The sequence below is a fragment of the Epinephelus fuscoguttatus genome, linkage group LG11, assembly GCF_011397635.1.
Source record: "Epinephelus fuscoguttatus linkage group LG11, E.fuscoguttatus.final_Chr_v1".
NCBI classification, from domain to species: domain Eukaryota; kingdom Metazoa; phylum Chordata; class Actinopteri; order Perciformes; family Serranidae; genus Epinephelus; species Epinephelus fuscoguttatus.
In genome coordinates this window covers 12,995,410-13,015,413 of record NC_064762.1, presented here as the reverse complement: position 1 = coordinate 13,015,413, position 20,004 = coordinate 12,995,410, and the positions used below count along the sequence as shown (strand labels likewise).

Below are 20,004 nucleotides of genomic sequence, written 5' to 3'. Positions count from 1 at the left end.
CAAATAAAGCCGCAGCAGCAACGCCTCCTCTGATTGGCTGCAAAAACAGAAGTAGTAAGAGGAGCCAATAGGGGGGCGCGACCATGCAGCGTCGCAACGGCTGCTCGACCAATAGCGTGTCCCGAAATGTGTGCACCAAATTTGTATTTTTGTGCACGAGCTGCTTCCTCTGTTGGGTAAGAACACCGCAAATACTTAATTTCATCATATTTATCGCACTTCCAGGAAGTTTATATTATCGATATCATTTTAATTCGTATGTAAACGGCGCAACGAAACAAATTAAAATGGCGTTTGCTTACGTTGGTCGACTTCTTCACGTTTTAAAAGCAGCTAACGTTAGCATCTTTAGCTAGCCTTAACGTTAGCGCTACTGTTTGACAGGAGAACTTTTATTAAGCGTTTTTAAACTAACGTCAGCTTTACTACCTCGAGTTTCCTAGCCTAAAATCATCTAGTTAACTTATAAATAACGATTGCTTATCAGAATTTAATTAATTAAATTTAACGTTCACCGCAGCAGCGATTTTGTCCACCATTACTTTAACGTTCATCTTAAAAGAGGCCACAAACACCTATAAATAACGTCACCACTCTCGCTTTCAGGTCTAGTAAAGTTATCAAAGATGATGGATGCACTGTCGGTGGTGAGCCAGCTGCGGGACCTGGCCTCTGAGCCGCAGAACCGAGCGGTGATAGTCCAGGATCAGGGCTGTCTCCCCGGGTTGGTCCTCTTCCTGGACCACCAGAACCCAGAGGTGCTACTTGCGACTCTTCAGGTGGGTGATAGAGACTGTTCATGGTTGTACTGTCCTCCTGCTCAATGCACATTAAAGGAAGCTGACTGTGCCTGATAATCAACAATATTATTATTATATTAAGAATGATATAACAATGAAAAGTAGTATTGCACATGACATTGAGAAATGATCATGATATTGAAAAAGTGTCAGGTACATTTCAACATGCTGGGTAGCTGCAGGTTCCTGTTTTTATAAATGCAGTGCATATTTAATCCTTCTGAGGTCTTCCTTTGCCCTCAGACCCTGCGCTACTTGGCTGAGTTGTCCCCCAACATCCCCACCATGAAGAATGAACTGGGTATGATGGTCAGCTTGGAGAATCTAATTGAGAGGTGAGGAGATTTTTATGTATTTTTAACTGCCTGTAGGGTGTTTTCTTGTTCTCACTTGTGCACTAGATCTACGCCCAGAGAAGTGGGCAGTGATAGAAGTGGAACCAGGTTACATTAAGTATCATATTTCTTCACACAGGGATGGCTTGTCTGTCGACATCACAGCTTTGGCCCGGGAGGTGTTTGACATTCTGAGTGCACCTCCTAATCCTGTGCCACGCACACCTGAGAGGCAGAGGAGGAAGAAATCCCAGTTCTTTATCAACTCCTCCAACAAGAAGGCCAAGTCTGTCACTCTGCACATCCAGGGCCTGGACAGCACTGTGAGTCGGATCACACACACTTATATGCATGACAGTGTTGATTATTATCATTGCCAGCATGGTAACTAACACAGTCTCCCTCTCTTCTCAAGGACCAGCGAGGCCTGTGTGAGGAGGCTCTTCTGAAGGTCAGAGGAGTCATCAGCTTCACCTTCCAGATGGCTTCCAAAAGATGCACCGTCCGCATCCGTTCAGACCTGTCCACTGAGGTAACACACAAAGACAAACTTATACTGTCACCATGTGTTGAGGAAGAAGCCTGTTAAAGTATTAGTTTATATCCCTGCAGCTACTGATCTACACCTACATCTGACCTCTGGTGTCACCTCCTTCCCTTGTGTTTCTTTGATTTGCAGAGTCTGGCGTCGGCCATCGCTGCCACTAAGGTGTTGTCAGCCCAGCAGGTGGTGAAGAATGAGACAGGAGAAGAGGTGAGTGGTGGCCTGAGAGCATGTTTTGACAAAGAAGACTTGGTCGTGTACTGTTCTGTCCCTCAAGAAACAAGAATCACAGGTGTGTGTTCACACTTAACTCTCAGCTTCTCTCCCCTCAAACCACTTCACTCAGGTTTTAATCCCTCTGAACCCGTCTGGAGTGGAAGTGCAGCAGAACTCTGCTCTACCCGACTACCTCCCAGAGGAAGAGGAGAGCCCAGAGAGGGAGGTTGACCGAGCAATTTCCCGCACCACAGCTAAGGAGGATTCCAGCGGGAGCTGGCTCAACGCTGCCGCCGGCTTCCTCACCAAAACCTTCTACTGGTGAAACTGGTTTGATTCTGAGATTCAGTGACGCAAAGTCATGCTGAATGACTTTTCCCTGCCGCTGGGTTTGTTACTGGAGTGGACATTACTGGATGTTAGCACACCACAGGCCAAAATTGTGGCATCGTGTGCACGGTCTGAACTCACCATCAGTTCTTGTGAAATACTACAGATTGTTAACGTGTAAAAGCACTTCTAATTTACTGAAGCCCCGTTTCCACCAAACACTTTTGGTATGGTACCTTTGGACCCTAGCGTTTCCACCACAAACAGGACTCTGAAATGTGGGCGGGGTTGTTGTCACTCACTGCTCCATCCAGCTCTCATGGATTTAGTTGAACGGAGTCACACACTTGAAAAAATTACAAAACATGTACATAAACAAATTTTCTCTCTGGACTTATGATGCTGATTTCTACCACTATTCTCATTAAATGTAAATATTTTCTTTAATTCTTTTGGTAAAACTGTCCATTTTCTCTCAATGTAAAAAGTGTTTGAACAACACTGTAATATACAGTTGGAATTTTACATTTTTTTTGTATATTCTGCTGTTTGTTGGTCATGGTTTTGGTTTATGCTGAAATAAACGTATTACATTTTTTTTAGTGTGCATTAATTCTTTAATTTCTCCCATTATTCTGTACTTTTGATCAAAAAGGACACAATCATTACATTACCACATCAGTAAATAGGTAATCAATTCAAAAAGTTTTATTTACTTGCCAAACGGTACAGCTGCAACAGTCGGACAGTGATTTCATTTTTACAATGGTTCAGAGATGTCACCCCACAGACCCTCCTGTGAAGTACAGGGCACGTTAGTCGTTAGTCTCGTGGTCAGTCTTAGTAAAATATATCGACTTTGAAACATTTATAGGATATGTATGTATAATGTCATTTACAAGCAGTTTATCTTCAAGATAAGTTACAGCATGTTACGTACTGCTGGCAGAAACCAGCACTACTTAACAAAGACATGGGTACGTCTCCTTCCATTTTGGTGGTACTGCAGGATGTGAACAAAGAGGAAGTGCAAAGGTTTGAGAATCAAATGCTAAAAGAGCAGCTAAAAGATAAAAGTGAATATAACACAGGGCAACAGTTGGGTTCCAGTTATTTACTTTAAAGGGTGACTTCAGTATTTTTCAATCAGGGCCTCATATTTCCATGTTTTAGTGTCTAAGCGACTAATGGAAGAATAATTTTTGAAACTGCTCCAGTATTGAGAGGGACAGCGGTGATGCCAACAGCTGCTGCAGTGTAACGCCTAGGGGCAATTTTGCACCGTCAATTTACATCCTCTAAAAATGCTTGTTTTTGTCACTGACAGGCTCAGATTGTTATTATAAGCTCATGACATTTTAGAGAGGATCCCTACAGAGATAGACCTTTTTATTTAACCAGAAACAGCCCTGAGATCTTTATCAGCAAATCCACCAAACTCCATTTTATGACAGTAAATTTAGCATGTTTAGAGCCAGCATATTTAAGTAACTTTGTGAATTTCAGGTAATTTTAACCAAAAAAAGTTGGTGATTGTTGGAACAGTGGGAAGACGAGTCAAGATAGTTTCTGTGGGTATTATTTTGTTTTGTTCACCTTTGAATGAAGTGTGTTTTACTGTGATAAAATTACTGTTTAATTAAATGGAGTCTGGAGGGTTTGGCAAAACAGTTTCAGGGTTGTTTCTAGTTCAACAAAAAGGATCATACTCTTTGACAAAAAGGTCTATCTCTGTAGGGATCCTTTCCAGTAATGTAGTCAGACACTTAGAATAACAATCTGAGCCTGTCAGTGGCAAAACCCAGCACTTCTAGAGGACGTAAATTGACAGTGCACAACTGTGCATTAACCCTTTGAAACCTGGAGCAACATCACGTTTCTTGTGCTGCTTTCAGACGCCTTTCACAAGTATTTTAACCCCTGAACCCTGAGCAAATTGATACAATTTCTTTCAAAAACATGGCAACTTGGTAAGAAATGTTACACAAATTGCAAAAAGAGATTTAGAGAATTATTTTTAAAAAGCTAGGGATAAACCTGCATAATTAACTTACATAATTATCATAATTTTAAAGCTCTATTTCAAGGTTATGCCCTTGTTTGTTTTTTTATTAACTATTTTTTTAGTTTTTAATTTTTTTAGAATTAAAAATTCTAGTTTTTAATTTTATTTTGAAAAAGCTAGGGAAAAACATTTAGAATTATTATATATTCAAAATTATGCTACATAATTATCATAATTTTTAAACCCTTTTTCGAGGTAATTTCCCTTTTTTATTTATTAATTTTCTTGTTTTAAATTTTCTCCTTTTACAATTTCTTGTTAATATCTTAGGTTCATTTCTTCTTGCATTGCTCATTGCCTTCTTCCCAGGTTATTGAAGGAAACCAAGCCAATTTGCTCAGGTTTTTCAGGGATAACATTTCATTGCAGCCTGTTTGCTCTCGCTCAATACTGGACCAGTTTCAAAAACTGTCTCCATTAGTCACATAGACAAAAAAACATGAGAAAACAGGGTTGAAAAATACTGTACGTACCCTTTAATTCCCCTCTTTTGTCTTTCATTAATGAAAATCTGCACAAAGGACCAGTAGTTTGACATTATACCTCTCATATGATGACTCACACTTCATCATGAGCTGTCATACTTTCAACATAAATCAAGAAGCAACTGGAGAGTTGTGGCATGTGGCCAGAACCTCACAGCTCATGCTGGGAATGCATAACTTCATTTCAATGACAAAGACGAGTCATTCTTCCTACAGTGTGTCTGGTAAGGCAAAGGAACGTCAAAATTAGCAGCATTTCTTCTTAAATCCTTCATCAGAAAGATCAAACCAATCAGATTATTTCAGAATCAACATCAGCAAATTATTTTAATCTTTTTTTTTTACTTGGCCAAAACAAAAGTCAACCTCCTAGGCTACAGCGGAGTCCTCACACACCGGCTGGGTGTGACAGGAGGCAGCACTGACGGGGTTAACAAATGAAAATACAGGGCAGTTAACGTTGAAGCAGGTTTTTCTTTTCTCAATTTAAACAAAGACAGGACGAAACAAAGAATCACATTTCATCTGTACAGCAATTGAATAAAACTAAACAAAGAATAATCAGTAGTTTACACCCTAATTCTCAGCTGAGAACAGTATTTTCATTTTGTCATTATTTAACTTAAACTCCATGATACTCCAACACCCCCGGCCTCGCCCCCCAAAAATACCCTCTAGTCTTAAACACTGTAGACACAGCAAAAATATATTACATGACACTTTCCTGCAGTTTTAATACAACTTCATGCACTGACATCATTCCTACATCTCGTCTCTTCTGTAACGTGAGAATTAGGAGGTTCCAGTTAGCGCGTTAATGAAACCTTGTAATTCGGAGCCTGTTGTGCGAGTTCCAGTTACACCGCTGATTTCGTCAGTCTGATAACAGTGTGTTCTACAGCAACAAAAAAAAAAATCTCTTCAAGTATCACGGCTGAAGACTTTACAGCTGATCTCAGTTTACATTATTATTAGTCTCTCATTCACTCACACGCACATACACACACACGTTTATAGAGTCAATTCTGTGATTTCAGGACATTAACGTCAGAATCAGGAGTCGTCGGGGCCGCGCACAGAACACTGTGACCGAGTGTGGTCAGAGACAGAGAAGACGATCCGTCCCCCAGAGAGTGTGTTGAAGGGAAAGTCTCTCTGGAGGTGTTTTAGGGAGATCTTTGGAGACACCATCTTTGGGAAATGGCTGCGGTGCTCTTCTGTTGTGGGAGGGTGAGAAAGTAAACCTCAGGAAGAGTTGGGCTGTGATGCTGCGAGTCCTTCCTTTGATTCAGTCCAACAGCGCTGTGTTACCTCTCTCTGGCCGTCTCACTTCCTGTCTCTCTGGGTGTGGAAGCATCTCAGCCTAACAGGACGTCAGGCAACATCTACAAACAAGGGGCAACAAAGAAAACTGTCAGTGCTATGAAGGCTAAGGTCAGGTAAATAACCCACCTCTTTAAAAAAAAGATACAGAAAGTCTCTGCTTTACAGATAAGGCGAGACAAGCAAAAAGCTCACAGCTGCAGCATCAAGTTTATGTTTGTGTAGCTAACGTTAACCCCAACTTATAGGAGTGCTTCACTCCTCACTGCTACAAACCAGCTCTGAAGACAGACCCTCAGTCAGTGGCTGCAGCAGCGGGGACCGGGGGGACTAAACTGCTTAGGCCGGATTGGTAAACTTTCTGTTGCTGCTGTTACACAGTTAAGACATGGTGTTGCGACTAGCCTGCTGTGGCACCTAGCTCTGAAGGGTTTGCACTGGCCAAATTCAAGACGCTATATCCATCCATCCATCCATCCATTTTCAACTGCTTATCCGAAGCCAGGTCGCAGGGGCAGCAGGCCAAGCAAAGCACCCCAGATGTCCCTCTCCCCAGCAACACTTTCCAGCTCCTCCTGGGGGACCCCAATGTGTTCCCAGGCCAGATGAGATATATAATCCATCCAGCGTGTTCTGGGTCTGCCCCGGGGCCTCCTATCAGTGGAATATGCCTCGAACACCTCTAACAGGATCAGATGCCTGAACACCTCAACTGACCCCTTTTGATGCGAAGGAGCAGCGGCTCCACTCCAAGCCCCTCACCCTATCTCTAAGGCTGAGCCCAGCCACCCCAAGGAGGAAACTTGTTTGTATCCGCGACTTCATTCTTTTGGCCACTATTCTGAGCTCATGACCATAGGTGAGGGTTGGGACATAGATGGACCAGTAAATTGAAAGCTTCGCCTTCCAGCTCAGCTTCTTCTTAACCACGACAGTTCGGCACAGCACCCACATCACTGCAGACGCCGCACCAAACCGCCGATCCATCTCACGCTCCATTCTACCCTCACCCATGAACAAGTTCCCGAGATACTTGAACTCCCTTGCTCACTATTTTTCCCAAATGCTGTGTATCAGCATTCATTAAGTAAGATGATCACGCCCAAAGTTAACCACCACAACCAACTTCCTCTGGAACTTTATCAGGAGAATAAAGATGAGGAAATGTAGTAGATGATAATAAATGAAAGAGTGAGGGGTGAAGCAGAGAGAGGACGCTTTCTGACCTGGTCCCTGCTGGGCTGATATGTCCTCTATCCCGCTTAGAGGCTTTAGGAGACCGTTCTCCCTGAAGGCTAAGACAGAAACTCTCTCCTCCTCCTCTTGCTGCTGCTGTTGCTGCTCCTCTCCCTCAGGAGGAGACAACCTGGAATGTGAAGGCAGTACAATCACCTCCTCAAACTCCCCGTTCTCCCTGGAGAAAGACGACGGAGAGGAGATTTATTTAAATTTTAGCCTCCTGTAGTACATCATGTTTTCTGTGAATGTATCTAAAACTCTACCTCTGGTCAGGGTGGCTCAGTGCGGTGGTGTTTGGGTCGGCTTGGCGGCCGTTGCTGTTGTGTGTTGGTGATGCAGTCACTGTGGATGGACTCGGAGCAGCAGGGGTCACTGATGACGAGATAATACCAACACAGCAGTCAGAAACAGCGACATGGTAACAACTGAAGTGGCTACGTTTCATAATAAAAGAATGTATTATGATAGAAAAAGGTTTATTAAGGTACCTGCATTGTCTCCATTCCTGTTGGGAACAACTTTCTACAGATGGGAAAGAATAAAGAGAGAATGAACGTGATGAACGACAGACTCTTTATGGCCAGTCAGACATTTCCCTTAGTCTTTACCTTCTCTGCTGTGTCTGAGCGTCGTGTTCTCTTCATGATCTCCTCCAGACGCTGATGGAAGAAACATAACTGTTACATGCACTGCACAAGAGGACTAACATGAAATACTACATGTGTGTGAACATGCGTCACCTTTTTCCTCTCCAGGCGTTCAGCCTCCTCTTTCTGGAAATGTTTCTCTCTCTCCTGCCTCAGTCTCTCTGCCTCCTCTCTCTGTCGAGACTCCTCTTCCTCTCTCTAACACACACACACACACACACACACACACACACAGAGTTTGATTTTATTGTAAGATCAACAGACGCCTACTTTATAAGGTCGGCTTCAAAACTTTCTCTGACCTGTTTCTGGAGTCTCTCTGCCTCCTCTCTCTCTTTCTGAAGTCTCTCTTCCTCCGCCTTCCTCTCCTCCTCCTCCTTCCTTCTCATCTCCTCCGCCTGACGCTGAGCCTCCTCCTCTCTCTTTGCTCGCTCCTCGGCCTTACGGCGAGCCATCTCCTCCTGCGCCAATCTGTGCAGACACACAAATGCATCACAGTCAAGAATGCAGATACACACCTTCAGTCATAGGTGCAGATTCAGAGGGTGTTTTGGGGCCAGAGCTCCGCTTATGTGGCCTCCTGACCTCTGCAGTCCTGTTTTGTTTTTCTTGCTGATGTATTCAGTGTTATCCATCTCCTCGCATGCTACTCTAGGTCACACAGGTTTGCATACAGCGCAGCCAACTCACCTCCGCTGCTCCTCCTGTTGCTTGCGCTCCTCCTCTTCTCTCTCCCTCTGCTCACGGGCCAGCCGACGATTCTCAGCCAGGATGCGACTCGCCTCCTCTGGATCTGTGGTGCCAGCTGAGGGCTTGTAGGCTGGAGGACTGCTCATGCTCTCTAGAGGGCATCATAATGAAACTTTAACTAATCTATCTTATAAACAGACTGATAAAAGACAATCCAGACTGAGCGATAATGTGGGCGTGAAAAGGATTTGACGTGGTAAACTGACCGTTGTCTGCTGCTGGTGGTGCGAGCTCACTGCTGCTCTTGTTCTGACCCAGCGGCTGAGGTCGAGGCTGAGGAGGACTGAGGACCTGCTCTTCTTCCTCCTCCTCTCCGGGGGCTCTGGTGGGTTGGGGGCTCTCAGGTGTGACCCTGAAAGGACGAAGATTTCCAGGGTCCTCAGCCCCCGGAGACTTGAGCAGCTTGGGGGTCGGGGGGCGCCCTGCTGACTTTTGTGGAGGCCTGCGTGCAACAACAGACGCAGCAGTTTGATGTTTTTATTAAATCTAGTTTGATAGTTGTTACACCCTAACCCACCCTGCTCCCACCAGTCCATAACCCTAATCTGTCCTTCATGTCATCAACCATCATGGGTGTGTTCTCCTACCTGCCAGGAGAGGGCGCTGTCACTTTGCTGTTCTTCTTGCCTGGAGAAGTGGAGCGCTTGCTGGGGGGCAAAGTGAGAATGGGAGCCAGTGGGAGTGACAGGTTGCTCCATGACTTCCTCACATTGTCACGGTCTTTCTGCTGTTGGTGCCAGAGATGAAGCGAAACAATAAAAAATTATTATTCAGGAACATTTTTTTCACCTGATCAGGATCCAGGTGAGCCAGCAGCCTAACGTCACCAGAATAGCTCCTCACAAAAACATCCTTGATGACACACAGAGTAATCAGGTGATACAGAAGGTTCACAGAGCGAAGTTGTCCTGACAGCAGCAGCAGATGATCAGTAACAGGATTAGTCTCAGACAGCCTGCCTGTGGCCGTGCGTAACCTCTGGCACCGAGCCATGACATCAACATAAAACAAAAAAAATGTTGCCAAAATAAAAATCAACCTTTCCTCACTCAGACCAGCTCACAAGTTATTTATCATCTCCTGTTTGTAGAGGAGGCAGACATTATTACAGTCTGTGCGAGCCACTGAGCCCTCACTCACCTACAGTGTACTGTGCCTAAATATTATGACACATACATGTAAGAGGTGTAACTGGGGTATAACTGGTCTGCCGGATTGGGTCTGGATTATGGATTTGTGTGTCAATGAGGGGTTTATGCATGTGCCCGTAGGTCACAGTGTGGAATATAAAGTACAGAAGATGTCCTTCCTTCTAAGACCTTAATGGTATAAGCTGTGACACCGCAGCAGACAGATGGACAGCAGGTACAGTATGTATGTGTCTGTGTGTTTGAGGAGCAGAGCAACAAAGATATATTGTGTGTGTGAGTGATCAGCAGTAAATTACAAACTTCTAATAGTAAAACACTGAAAAATAATAGAAATACCACAGCAAACAGGTTCAAGTAGATTATTATGCAAAAAAAAAAAAAAAAGAGGAAAACTTAATTTTATCCCATCACGTGAGCACACAAGCACATCGTCTGAGCACCTAGCAGGTATCACAGGTTACATTTCTGACAATGTTGTAGTTGTCTTACGTATTGAGAATCCATTAGGGATGCACAATATTGGATTTTTTTGCCGATATCCGATATGCTGATATATAACAACTTACTGTATTTGGCTGACTTCCCAGCAAGTCAACACTTAAATCCCCAGACCCATTTTGTTTGAACCAAACCAGCAGTTTCCACTCAAGTTGCAGGAGAGAACCATGAGAAACTAATGTTACATTGCTGAGCGCCAGTTGGAAAAAATGATACCAAAGATAGTTTCATTCATGTACAAAAACAAAGCTGTGTCAAAAAAAAAAACAGAAAACCTAACAGTATGCAAAATGTGCGGGTCGGAAATTACAGAAAAAGACACAACAACTTCCAACTTCATTCGACATTTAAAGTTCAAAGAACGGTAAGCTGAGTCTAATGTTAGCATAGTTAGCAAGCTAACTGTTAGCTGTAGTTAGCTTAAAGGAAATGGCCACTTTAGAATGAAAATACAGACAGTACTTACTCACCCTCATGCCGACAAGTTTTTTAATCCACAAAACTCGTTCGGGGTATGGGAGGATAAGAACTTGCCGGAAATAACAGCTACACTTGAAAAGACGTAATTTACTCCACTTTTATAGCATAATTTCTCACTGTGGTCAGTTAGCCTGCAGGCGTGCTGTGTTTACATGGCAACTCGTGTGAGACTCGAGAACTAGCACCACCGCTAGCCATCAGCTAGTCTCATGCGAGTTGCCATGTAAACACAGCACTCTTTGCTATAAAAGTGGAGTAAATTACGTCTTTTCAAGTCAGTTTTGCATGCAAGAAACTCTTCAGGGCACTTAGATTACGAAGGACGAGCCGTTCTGACGTTTTTGAAATGCATTGGCGGAGTTTTATTACATTTTCAAAATGTGGGTTTCATGCACTTCAAGTGTAGCTGTTATTCTTGCTAGCTGTTATCCTTCAATACCCCGAACGAGTTTTGTGGATTAAAAAACTACGCTGGACTTGTTGTCGGCATGAGGGTCAGTAAGTACTGTCTGTATTTTCATTCTGAAGTGGTCATTTCCTTTAAAAGCTAAATAATTTTTTAACAAACCTGTTTTAACAAATAAATACAAAAGTTAAGAAGCGCATTACGACTTGTTAATGACTCCAAAGGTCACGACTTGGGACTTGACTGTCTTGTCTTGGGACATGACTTCAAAGACTCGAGTAAAACAATGACTTGGTCCCCCCTCTGACATTCAGTCAAACACAGATGCAGGCTGATGCTGTGACCCACCTGTGTGGTGCCAGTGGTCCTCCTGCGGGGAGTTGTGGCGCAGGACGACACCGTCCCCCTGCTGAGGCTCCTGTCCTGGCTGCGGCAGTGAGGAAGCGGCTGGGCCTGCAGGGCTTTGAAGGACATGGAGCCCATGGGGTGGCAGGACACTGAGCGAGGACAAACAGGCATGGCTACGATGACGTACAAGGTGGGAAGTTCGGAGTGTTTCGAGGAAGGTGTGGATCGGGACAGTGTGAGGGTTTGATGAGTAAAGGTTTGATAGACAGGAGCGTGAAGCGAGAGATTAGGACAGAGAGGAAGGAATGAGAAGGATGTCAGGTGAGTTAATGAGGAGAAGGTGTGAGTTTGGGAAAATCAGTGGAGGGTGGAGAGGAATGAAAAAGATGTTTGGTGGAAACAGAGAAGAAGAGAAAGAAGGCGTTAGTGCTACTCACTACAAGCTCAACTATCAACACACTGTAACCATCACCTGGGAACTGCATGTCAAAGAAATTAGTGTCATGCTTTTAAAAGAAGGTTTTAATTGAGTTAGAAGTTAAGAAAAAAAATGTGACAGCTTTATAAACCACGACACAATATAGAAAACCATCCATTCACTTTGACCCATTATAGGAGTGGTATGACAAACCAAACACGACTATGACAAGTCCCAGTGTTGGAAGCATCTCTAGTTTGAAAGTCATTCACTCAGAATAAACTACTTATTATGGATGCATTAGACCCGACACCGCCAGAGAGGACAGAGAGCATGCGGATAAACACACAGAACACAAGAGGTTAAAGTGCACCTTCACACTGAAGACATGTGTCAGAGTCGAGGAAAGCAAAATAAAGATACAGTGTGTTGTGTGCGGGTCAATGCAAGAGACTTGTTGTGTATGTGAGTGTAAAAACACAGCAGTACAAACATAACAGACACAGGCAGAAACACACAGTTTCAACAAGATGATGTGAACTGCCAGGGAAAGTAGCGCACTTCAACAAACAGGGCTGTCAAAGAAGGTCACATGGCCTTTTAACAACTGTTGTGGGCTCTCAGTTGCACAACATCTTCTGTCATATGATCATGTTTGCAGATGCCAGTGAAGCTGAGGTTGGCGCAGGTTACCATGGTTACACATCTCTAACCATTGAAGAGACTCTCAGGAAGTGATGCTGATTTACAGCTCAGTGCAGCAGAAAGGATTCATACTACTGTTTATGTACATAAAAGTGTGTTAAACAATAATACACACATTGGGTATGTGGTGCATAGTATGGAATTTTGGACGTAGCGATGCACACAATCTGTCCAAAGCTATTGTTGCCGTGGTAACAACAGCAGGAGACAGGGTATGATATCAATAGGAGAACACTTCCTGAACAGCTTACTTATTTAGACCTGTGTGTGTGTGTGTGTGTGTGTGAGCTTTGTGTGCCTGATACAGGCTGGTGAGGGAAGTTTCAGACGGTGTAATGCTTTAAGTCTGGCCAAATCTGATTAACATCCGAAACTGTTCTGGTCAAGAGGCCAAAATAAAAGCAACATAAATATTTCTAAGAGTGGTGATTCCCAGGTAAAGATCCTCTTTTTCACTCACTACTGACCGGACGAGCTGCAAGGGGTCTTCACATGGGATGTGTGTATATTACCTGCTTGTTCTCCAGACAGACTCATGGCGCTGCGGCTGCGAGCCAGGTAGGAGTGTGTTGGCTGCTGCAGGCGGTTCACCACATTGCTCTCCCATGGCGTCAGCGGAAGACGGCGCAGGCCTGAGCGCACGCGCACACACACACACACACACACACACACACACACACACACACGTAACATTTGAGGTTTGATAACAACTTAAACTACTGACCGCCCACTGATTAGCCTGAGCGATCAGTCAAAGCAGATTAAAAATTATGCGTAATGACTGCATTTGTTTCTCATTCCTTCCCTCGCACTGCACAACAGTGGAGGCGAGAACTTAAGTGAAGTCGTAACCATGCACAGGCTGCTATGTCACACCTTCACCTGCATGCACCAGTTTGTTAATTACAAAGGGAAGCAAACAGCCTGGAGAGAAGAGCAAACACAGGGAGGGAGAGCTTTCAAATAAACAGTGCAGACGAGAGGACGTATTGCACCTGCGTTTCCAGAAACAGTCTTTACTTGAGCTTTGAGAAATCTATGAATTAATCTGGCAAACAAGCATTTGGCCATGCAGAGTCCCCAGTACCTGGGTAGACATGTACATGCAAACTGCATATAATGCATCACTTATTAAAGGGTAACTTCGGTGTTTTCTAACCTGATAAACATTTTTGAAATTGGTCCAGTATTGAGAGAGACTGCTGCAGCTGCCAGCCGTGAAAATGGCTGCAGTGTAATCCTTACAAGCAGCTGAGCACCCTCAATGTACCAAAAGTGCTTGTGTCAGCCTGCCGCTAAAGGCTCAGATGTCATAAGTGTCTGACAACATTTTGGAAAGGATCCCTTTTTGTTTCAGAGTAAGATCATTTTTGTTTAACCAGGAACAGCCCAGATATCACCATCACCAAACCCACCAAACTCCATTTAAAGAAACAGTAGTTTTAGCGTGTATAGACGCAGCATATTTTCACATCTAACTGGGTGAATTAAGGGTTTATTTCAACTAAACCAGAGTTGCAAATGGTTGGAACAGTGGAGAGACAAAGCAAGATGGCTTCTGTGAGATTTATTTTGTTCCTGTTGACTTTAAAGGACGGGTCCGGTGGATTTGATGATGGTGATTTCTGGGCTGTTTCTGGTTAAACAAAAAGGATCTTACTCTTCAACAAAAAGGTCGACCTCTTACGTGATCCTTTCCATAATGTTGTCAGCAATTTAGAATAATAATCTCAGCCTGTCATACTTTATTCCACCAACATGAAATGGACAACTTGTGGCCTTCTGGCCTGCCAACCATTTTTTGCAATTCACAATGAAAATAAACTGATTCACACTGGGATGTTTTTGTCCTTTGAAAGTAAATAAAGGTGGGAGAGTGCATAAAATAAAGCGTCGAAACAGAGCTTTTTATATATATTTTTGAAAAATGCCAGAGAAGAATCCCTTGACCACCCTTACCGAGGTCCAGGTGAAACGCCCCTGCATACAGCTGACCTGTGCGAGGCTACTGCGACTGGATTTGCCTCTTAGCAAAAGTAAGTGAGGACAGTCAACGCTGAGAGGTTGAAAACAGACAATTCTGACACTGGTAAATATGATGATTGTTTATTAACTGGCCCCTGGTCTACTGTAATTTTGCATAAGTGGCCTCTGGGGCAAAGCAAGTTGAGTTTCCCTGCTCTACAGGTTGGAAAGAGAGTATGTAGAGGGCAATAACAGAGACCTTAAGTGAGAAAGCATCAGAAATTAAGGCCTTGTTTACACGGATACCGATACAAATAAAAACAGATTTTTATTTATCACGTATAAAAAAAAATCTGGATTTACACAATCGGTTATGAAAACGATATCCGATCCAATTAGCATGCCAGGCCAGTAGGTGGCGATACGCCATATGTCAAACACCATAGAAGAACGTTCTGGGTATGCACAGTGATTTGTTTTCCTCGCTAGTGATAAAAACAATGATAAACTACATTTTAAACTTATGTAGCATAGTTAGCTGCTACGCACTTAATATTGGGCACAGCAGACGTCTTTGTGCGCTGATGTAGCAGAGATGTTGATGCAGCAGGGCTAAGTTCATTTGTAAGCTCGTAAGTAGTCCCAAAAGTGCTAACAAAACGTAAACAACCTGGCATATATCCACCATTGTTGTTGTGGTTCCCGGGCGCCTAATGGGCATGCACGAACTGGGTTGCAACGTCATCATTTTCCCAAATCTCCGTCTATCCTGTTTACACATCTCCATAGAAACGGATATTTTTTTTAAAAAAAAACTTTCACTTAAGAAGCCGTTTTTGAAAATCGCTGTTTTCGTCAAGAAAAACGCCGGTTACGAGTAAATGATAGGTGCAAACGCAAAGATAAATACCCGTTTTCAGAAATATACGGAACCGTATAAACAGGCCCTGAGAGTGTGCAGTGGTCTCATTAATAGTAGGTCCATGCTTGTTTTTGGATAAAAACTAGGGCTGTCAAAATAACATGTTCATTTTGATTAATTAATCACAGTAAAAGAAACGCATTAAGAAAAGTGCTGATTAATCACGCTCCGAGGTGCCCTTTAACCTGGTGTGTCACTGAAGGCAGTGGTTTTGTTTCATAATGGAGGCAGATGAGATGACGCTGGTGGGCCCCCATGAATGGGACATTTATGTTTAAGAAACACCTAGATGGAACTGTTGATAGGAGCACCGTTCTCTGCTGTAAGGAATTTTCATACCATTGGAGTACTTAAAGTCTGAAATATCACCTCAGCGCAAAGCATTTAGGTCCGAGCTAGCACAGCCTCCGATGCTAGCGCTAGCATCTAGCCTCATCAAGCCACACTTGACCAGGCGTTCAGAAGCAAACTGAGTCTACCTGTGGCCAACTATCTAACTGAACAGCAGATTAGTTTTAGTGGTCAAGGACAGGGGGGCAGTTGTGTCCAAAATCCAGCAGCTTTACTACAACACATCTGCCAAAATTCATTTGAATTGACATTTTTAAAATACTTTTACAGCAAAAGTTGATGTATGTGATGTAGGCTCAAGAACCAGAGCTTATTTGGTGGAAAAGGGTTATGTGTGACAAAAACAAGCACTTTTACTGGACCCAAATTGATGGTGCTGTAGCCTGTCTCGCTCAGCTCTGAATCAATTCCAAAAACTGTTATTCCCATTAATCACTTTGACACAGAAACATGGAAAAATAGAGCCCAGGTTGAGAGATACTGAAGTTACTCTTTAAGCAGACATGGACAATGCAACAAGTCATTAATCTTCATGATAACCTGATTTGCCACTTAACAGAGACAAAGGACAGTTTATCAAACATGCAGCGCGGCTCGCTCTGATAATGAAGCACAAGGTTGCAAGTTCAGGGTGACGGGCAAAGATACAGCTGGGCTGGAAACTGTGCAAAGGAACCTGAGTCTCTAATCTACACCACTTTATATTCAGGGAACGCAGCGATTTCAGAGTTCGTGTTGTGCTTAGTGTGTGAAGTTTGTCCTGGCATGTACGTCTATATATATGTGGAAATGTCTGATTGTTGAAATGTTGGGTGTTCATTTTTCAGCTGGGATAAAAACAGCGGTACAGTGTTCCCACAAAAACAAAAAGATTATCCTCCAGAGGATTAGAGAAAGGGGTCACGCTAGAGGGGGGAGAAAAATCTTGATCCCTCTGATGAAACACAGAGAAGTGCAAACACATGCACATACATGGTACATGCCATTTGATGATTGTGTAGTAAATATTGCAGATCATATTATTCCGTACAGTAGGATCTCTACATTCTTTACTCAGTCATCAAATAAATAGCGTCCAGGTTCAAAGCTACGATGAAAATGCATGTAACCCATGTCTGTAGTTCCTACACAGTTTCCAGCCCGTGATCTTTTCTGCTTTGCAACATAATGTGTAACATTTAATATGAGGGACCAAGCTGTAAAAAGTTCCCAGAAAACACCTGTGTTTTTGTGCTGGCTGGTCTTTCCCTGGTGTAGGCGGGGTTTGGACTGAGCTTTGCTAATGACAGGGGAGGAGGCTGTTCTCATCTGTAAGCCTGTCAGCAACATACGAACATCAAAGAGTACATGATCTAATGGTTAAATAAGCACTTAAATACATATATACTTTAAGAGGAGATTGAGATTCTGAGAATTATGCTTATTCACTTTCTTGCCGAGAGTTGAGGACATTAATCTTATATCTGTCTGGTGGATGTGAAGATACAGCAGAGAGCTTGTTCGCTTAAGGGGAAACAGTTAGAATGGTTTACTCCAAAGGTAATGAAATAAGCCTGTGAGCAAGTCAAAAACTCACTAATTACTAGGGCCGCCCCTTAATAGTCGACCAAACCTCATTCAATCAGAAAGGTCATTAGTTGGCAAGATTTCATTGGTCGCTTAGATGCAAAAAACCCCAAAACAAACAAAAAAAAGAAGTAGTTAATAACATGAGACCCTAAAAAAGAGGGTGGATCACGGGGAGTACCACCAGTTAGTCCAGGAGCTTCTCCTCAACGATGGCTGTCTCCAGGCATATTTTAGGATGACTCAGGGGCAGTTTGACAACCTGCTGTCTATCATCGGGCTGTATAGCTCTGGGTATCCGGCAACCACTACCACCAGTTTCTCCTCCATTGTTTGCCAACTGTAAACGTGTTGTCGTGACCACCACAGAAGGCCCGCCTCTCGAATCATCCGAATTAAGAAAAGGCGGAGATGACGTGAGCCGTTTTTCTGCTCTGTTGAAAGTTTTTTCAACTCGAGGTGTTCAGAGCACTTCTGCAAAAACACCAGGCACCTAGATTGTAATTACACAAGGCGCATTGCAACGCAAAACCACGGACAGCAAGCTTTGTTCTTGTTAAAAGCAATTACAAAAAGGCACCTCCAGCTGCTAAAACGCATCCTGTGTGATCAGGGCCTAAATTGGCCGTAGCTGTGAATGGTTGTCTGTCTCACAGAAAATGAATGATCTGTCTGCTCACTGTAGCTTCATATTAACCACATCACATTCAACTCTCAGCTGGAAAGTGAATAAGTGTATTTCCCAAAACGTCAAACTGTTTTTTAAAAAATGTATAATTCTGTTTTTCCTCCATATCAGTGCCACTGTACCCCCATATCTCATTTAGTAAATAAAACAAAAACAACAATGAGCGTAGTCACAAGAGTCACAACAAACACAAATGACATCAGACACAGCCAAAGGCAGGGGATACCGTCATGGATAACATAATGTGTGTTTGGGTTCATTTCCATTACCTCTGTCAGGTGAGTGCAGGAGTGTGGCAGAGGAGTAGGAGAGGCGCTTGGTAATGACAGGGTCTGTGTGTTTGGATAAATTCATTGTGGACACTGACCGCCTGTCAGCATCTGGAAACAAAGAAGAGACATGATAAATGAGTGCTATATTGAGCATGTGGAGCAGGGAGGAAAGAGAGAGTTGGAGTCAGTGATCTCTCTTTGAAGGGTTAATCTAGTCTATTGTGGTTAAATCAGGTTAGACATGAAGAAACTACCAACACGCTGCTAACAGGGGAAAAATATTAGACAATGAATTAGTGCTAAATGGGTCTGACGTCATCTAAAGATGGAGCTAAAATGGTTTGAATAAATGATCCTGTGTCTTGGGATACACGTTCAAGTTACAAAACTGTGCTGCTACATGCAAATAAACAACACACACACTAATCATGCCATTCACATCGGCCTATGTTTACACTAGTGCCACTGCTATAATGGCGCTGTACGGTTACACTGCTAGAGCCAGCGCTCTAACGCAGGCTGCTATAATATTCACATTGGGAGGTCACTCCGTATCTGCGGTAGAGACTGAAAGCACCCTGCATGTGCTCCAGTCCAGCAAGGTCGAGTGGATAGAGGAAAGCCGACTCGACAAAACCTGGACCAGGAGGGGAGAGGACAATGGCAGAGAGACAAAGAGCAGAGAGGAGATCCGAGAGAGATGAAGTGAGTGTAAGTGAGAATAAGGGAGACAGAAAGAGAAAGAGGGAGGGGCAGAGCAGGGTGTGAGTCAGCAGTAACATCAGAGAGCAGGGGATCTGCAAAGTTCAAATACAAACATGGCAGAACAATACTGGCACACAGAGGCAGGCAGATATATTTACACAAGAGGACACACTGTCAGACATCTGGGAGATGAGATATCACAAGTATTCAACACGCATGAAAGCACCGATACTCTCTGCAGGGTTTGTGGTGTGTGAACGTACCGGCTGGCGTGCTGGGAGTGTTTGTGTGCAGCGCCCCTCCCCAGGACCATCGGTTGGGCTTCTGTCTGACTCTCTGGCTCCTCTCCATCGTCCGACGCATCACCGCCTCATGACGAGCCTTCAGTCACGGAAACAACAATACATAATTAGCATTCATAAAACACAACAACGCCCTGACATGCAAACACTGCTGACAGACTGGAACTGTACACGCTCTTAACGGACAGTTGCGGCGTATGTTTGATCTATGACAATGAGCTCAGCAGTTTTACAAGTGTCTGACAGATAAAATCTACATTGTGTTCATGCAACAGGCTCAAAATGAAAGCAAAACGTTTATCTGAGACTTGTCCTGAGAATTTATGATACTCAGGAAGTGACAACCTCTGCTAGAATCCTCCAGTAACAAACATAGTACATAGGCAAGTATCTGAACAAGTACGATCACGACGCAGCCACAAGGCGCTACAGTTTAAAGAACATACACATTATTGACCCTGGTGGTAAATTTTGAGGATGTTTTTGGAGCAGT

General features: G+C 43.5%; 2 protein-coding genes across 7 annotated transcripts in view; one reads left to right on the top strand and one right to left on the bottom strand.

The window, feature by feature from the left end:
- Nucleotides 1–44: 44 nt before the first annotated feature.
- On the top strand, nt 45–2,785 carry armc1l (armadillo repeat containing 1, like). 2 transcript variants are annotated; one of them, XM_049590375.1, is made up of 7 exons: nt 45–176; nt 607–779; nt 1,044–1,135; nt 1,275–1,458; nt 1,551–1,667; nt 1,815–1,889; nt 2,026–2,784. In XM_049590375.1, exons 2-7 carry the CDS (start codon nt 627–629, stop codon nt 2,218–2,220), a joined length of 816 nt encoding a protein of 271 aa, XP_049446332.1. In that variant the 5' UTR covers nt 45–176; nt 607–626; the 3' UTR covers nt 2,221–2,784. The 2 variants fall into 2 exon arrangements, with proteins under 2 accessions (XP_049446332.1, XP_049446333.1); XM_049590376.1 differs by having other exon boundaries at nt 160–176; nt 613–779; nt 2,026–2,785.
- A 91-nt stretch (nt 2,786–2,876) lies between these two features.
- map7b (microtubule-associated protein 7b) overlaps nt 2,877–20,004 on the bottom strand; it is a 34,429-nt gene continuing 17,301 nt past the window's right edge. The window contains exons 5-19 of one of the 5 annotated variants that reach the window (XM_049590356.1): nt 19,473–19,590; nt 18,502–18,612; nt 17,199–17,294; nt 13,253–13,372; nt 11,618–11,790; nt 9,322–9,461; nt 8,941–9,176; nt 8,675–8,825; nt 8,287–8,455; nt 8,078–8,182; nt 7,946–7,996; nt 7,826–7,859; nt 7,601–7,709; nt 7,325–7,512; nt 2,877–6,160 (exon numbers count right to left, since the gene is read on the bottom strand). In XM_049590356.1, coding sequence (XP_049446313.1) covers nt 6,150–6,160; nt 7,325–7,512; nt 7,601–7,709; nt 7,826–7,859; nt 7,946–7,996; nt 8,078–8,182; nt 8,287–8,455; nt 8,675–8,825; nt 8,941–9,176; nt 9,322–9,461; nt 11,618–11,790; nt 13,253–13,372; nt 17,199–17,294; nt 18,502–18,612; nt 19,473–19,590 — 1,812 coding nt within the window. In that variant the 3' untranslated portion in view covers nt 2,877–6,149. The remainder of the gene's footprint in view (nt 6,161–7,324; nt 7,513–7,600; nt 7,710–7,825; nt 7,860–7,945; nt 7,997–8,077; nt 8,183–8,286; nt 8,456–8,674; nt 8,826–8,940; nt 9,177–9,321; nt 9,462–11,617; nt 11,791–13,252; nt 13,373–17,198; nt 17,295–18,501; nt 18,613–19,472; nt 19,591–20,004) is intronic. The other 4 variants (XM_049590357.1, XM_049590360.1, XM_049590358.1 and 1 more) reach the window with 4 other exon arrangements.

What these genes read in the sequence shown, in the direction of transcription:
- armc1l (XM_049590376.1), top strand. Translation starts at nt 627, where the DNA reads ATGATGGATGCACTGTCGGTGGTGAGCCAGCTGCGGGACCTGGCCTCT. An exon ending in TGCTACTTGCGACTCTTCAG is followed by an intron (nt 780 to 1,043) that starts GTGGGTGATAGA and finishes CTTTGCCCTCAG; the next exon opens with ACCCTGCGCTACTTGGCTGA. An exon ending in AGAATGAGACAGGAGAAGAG is followed by an intron (nt 1,890 to 2,025) that starts GTGAGTGGTGGC and finishes CACTTCACTCAG; the next exon opens with GTTTTAATCCCTCTGAACCC.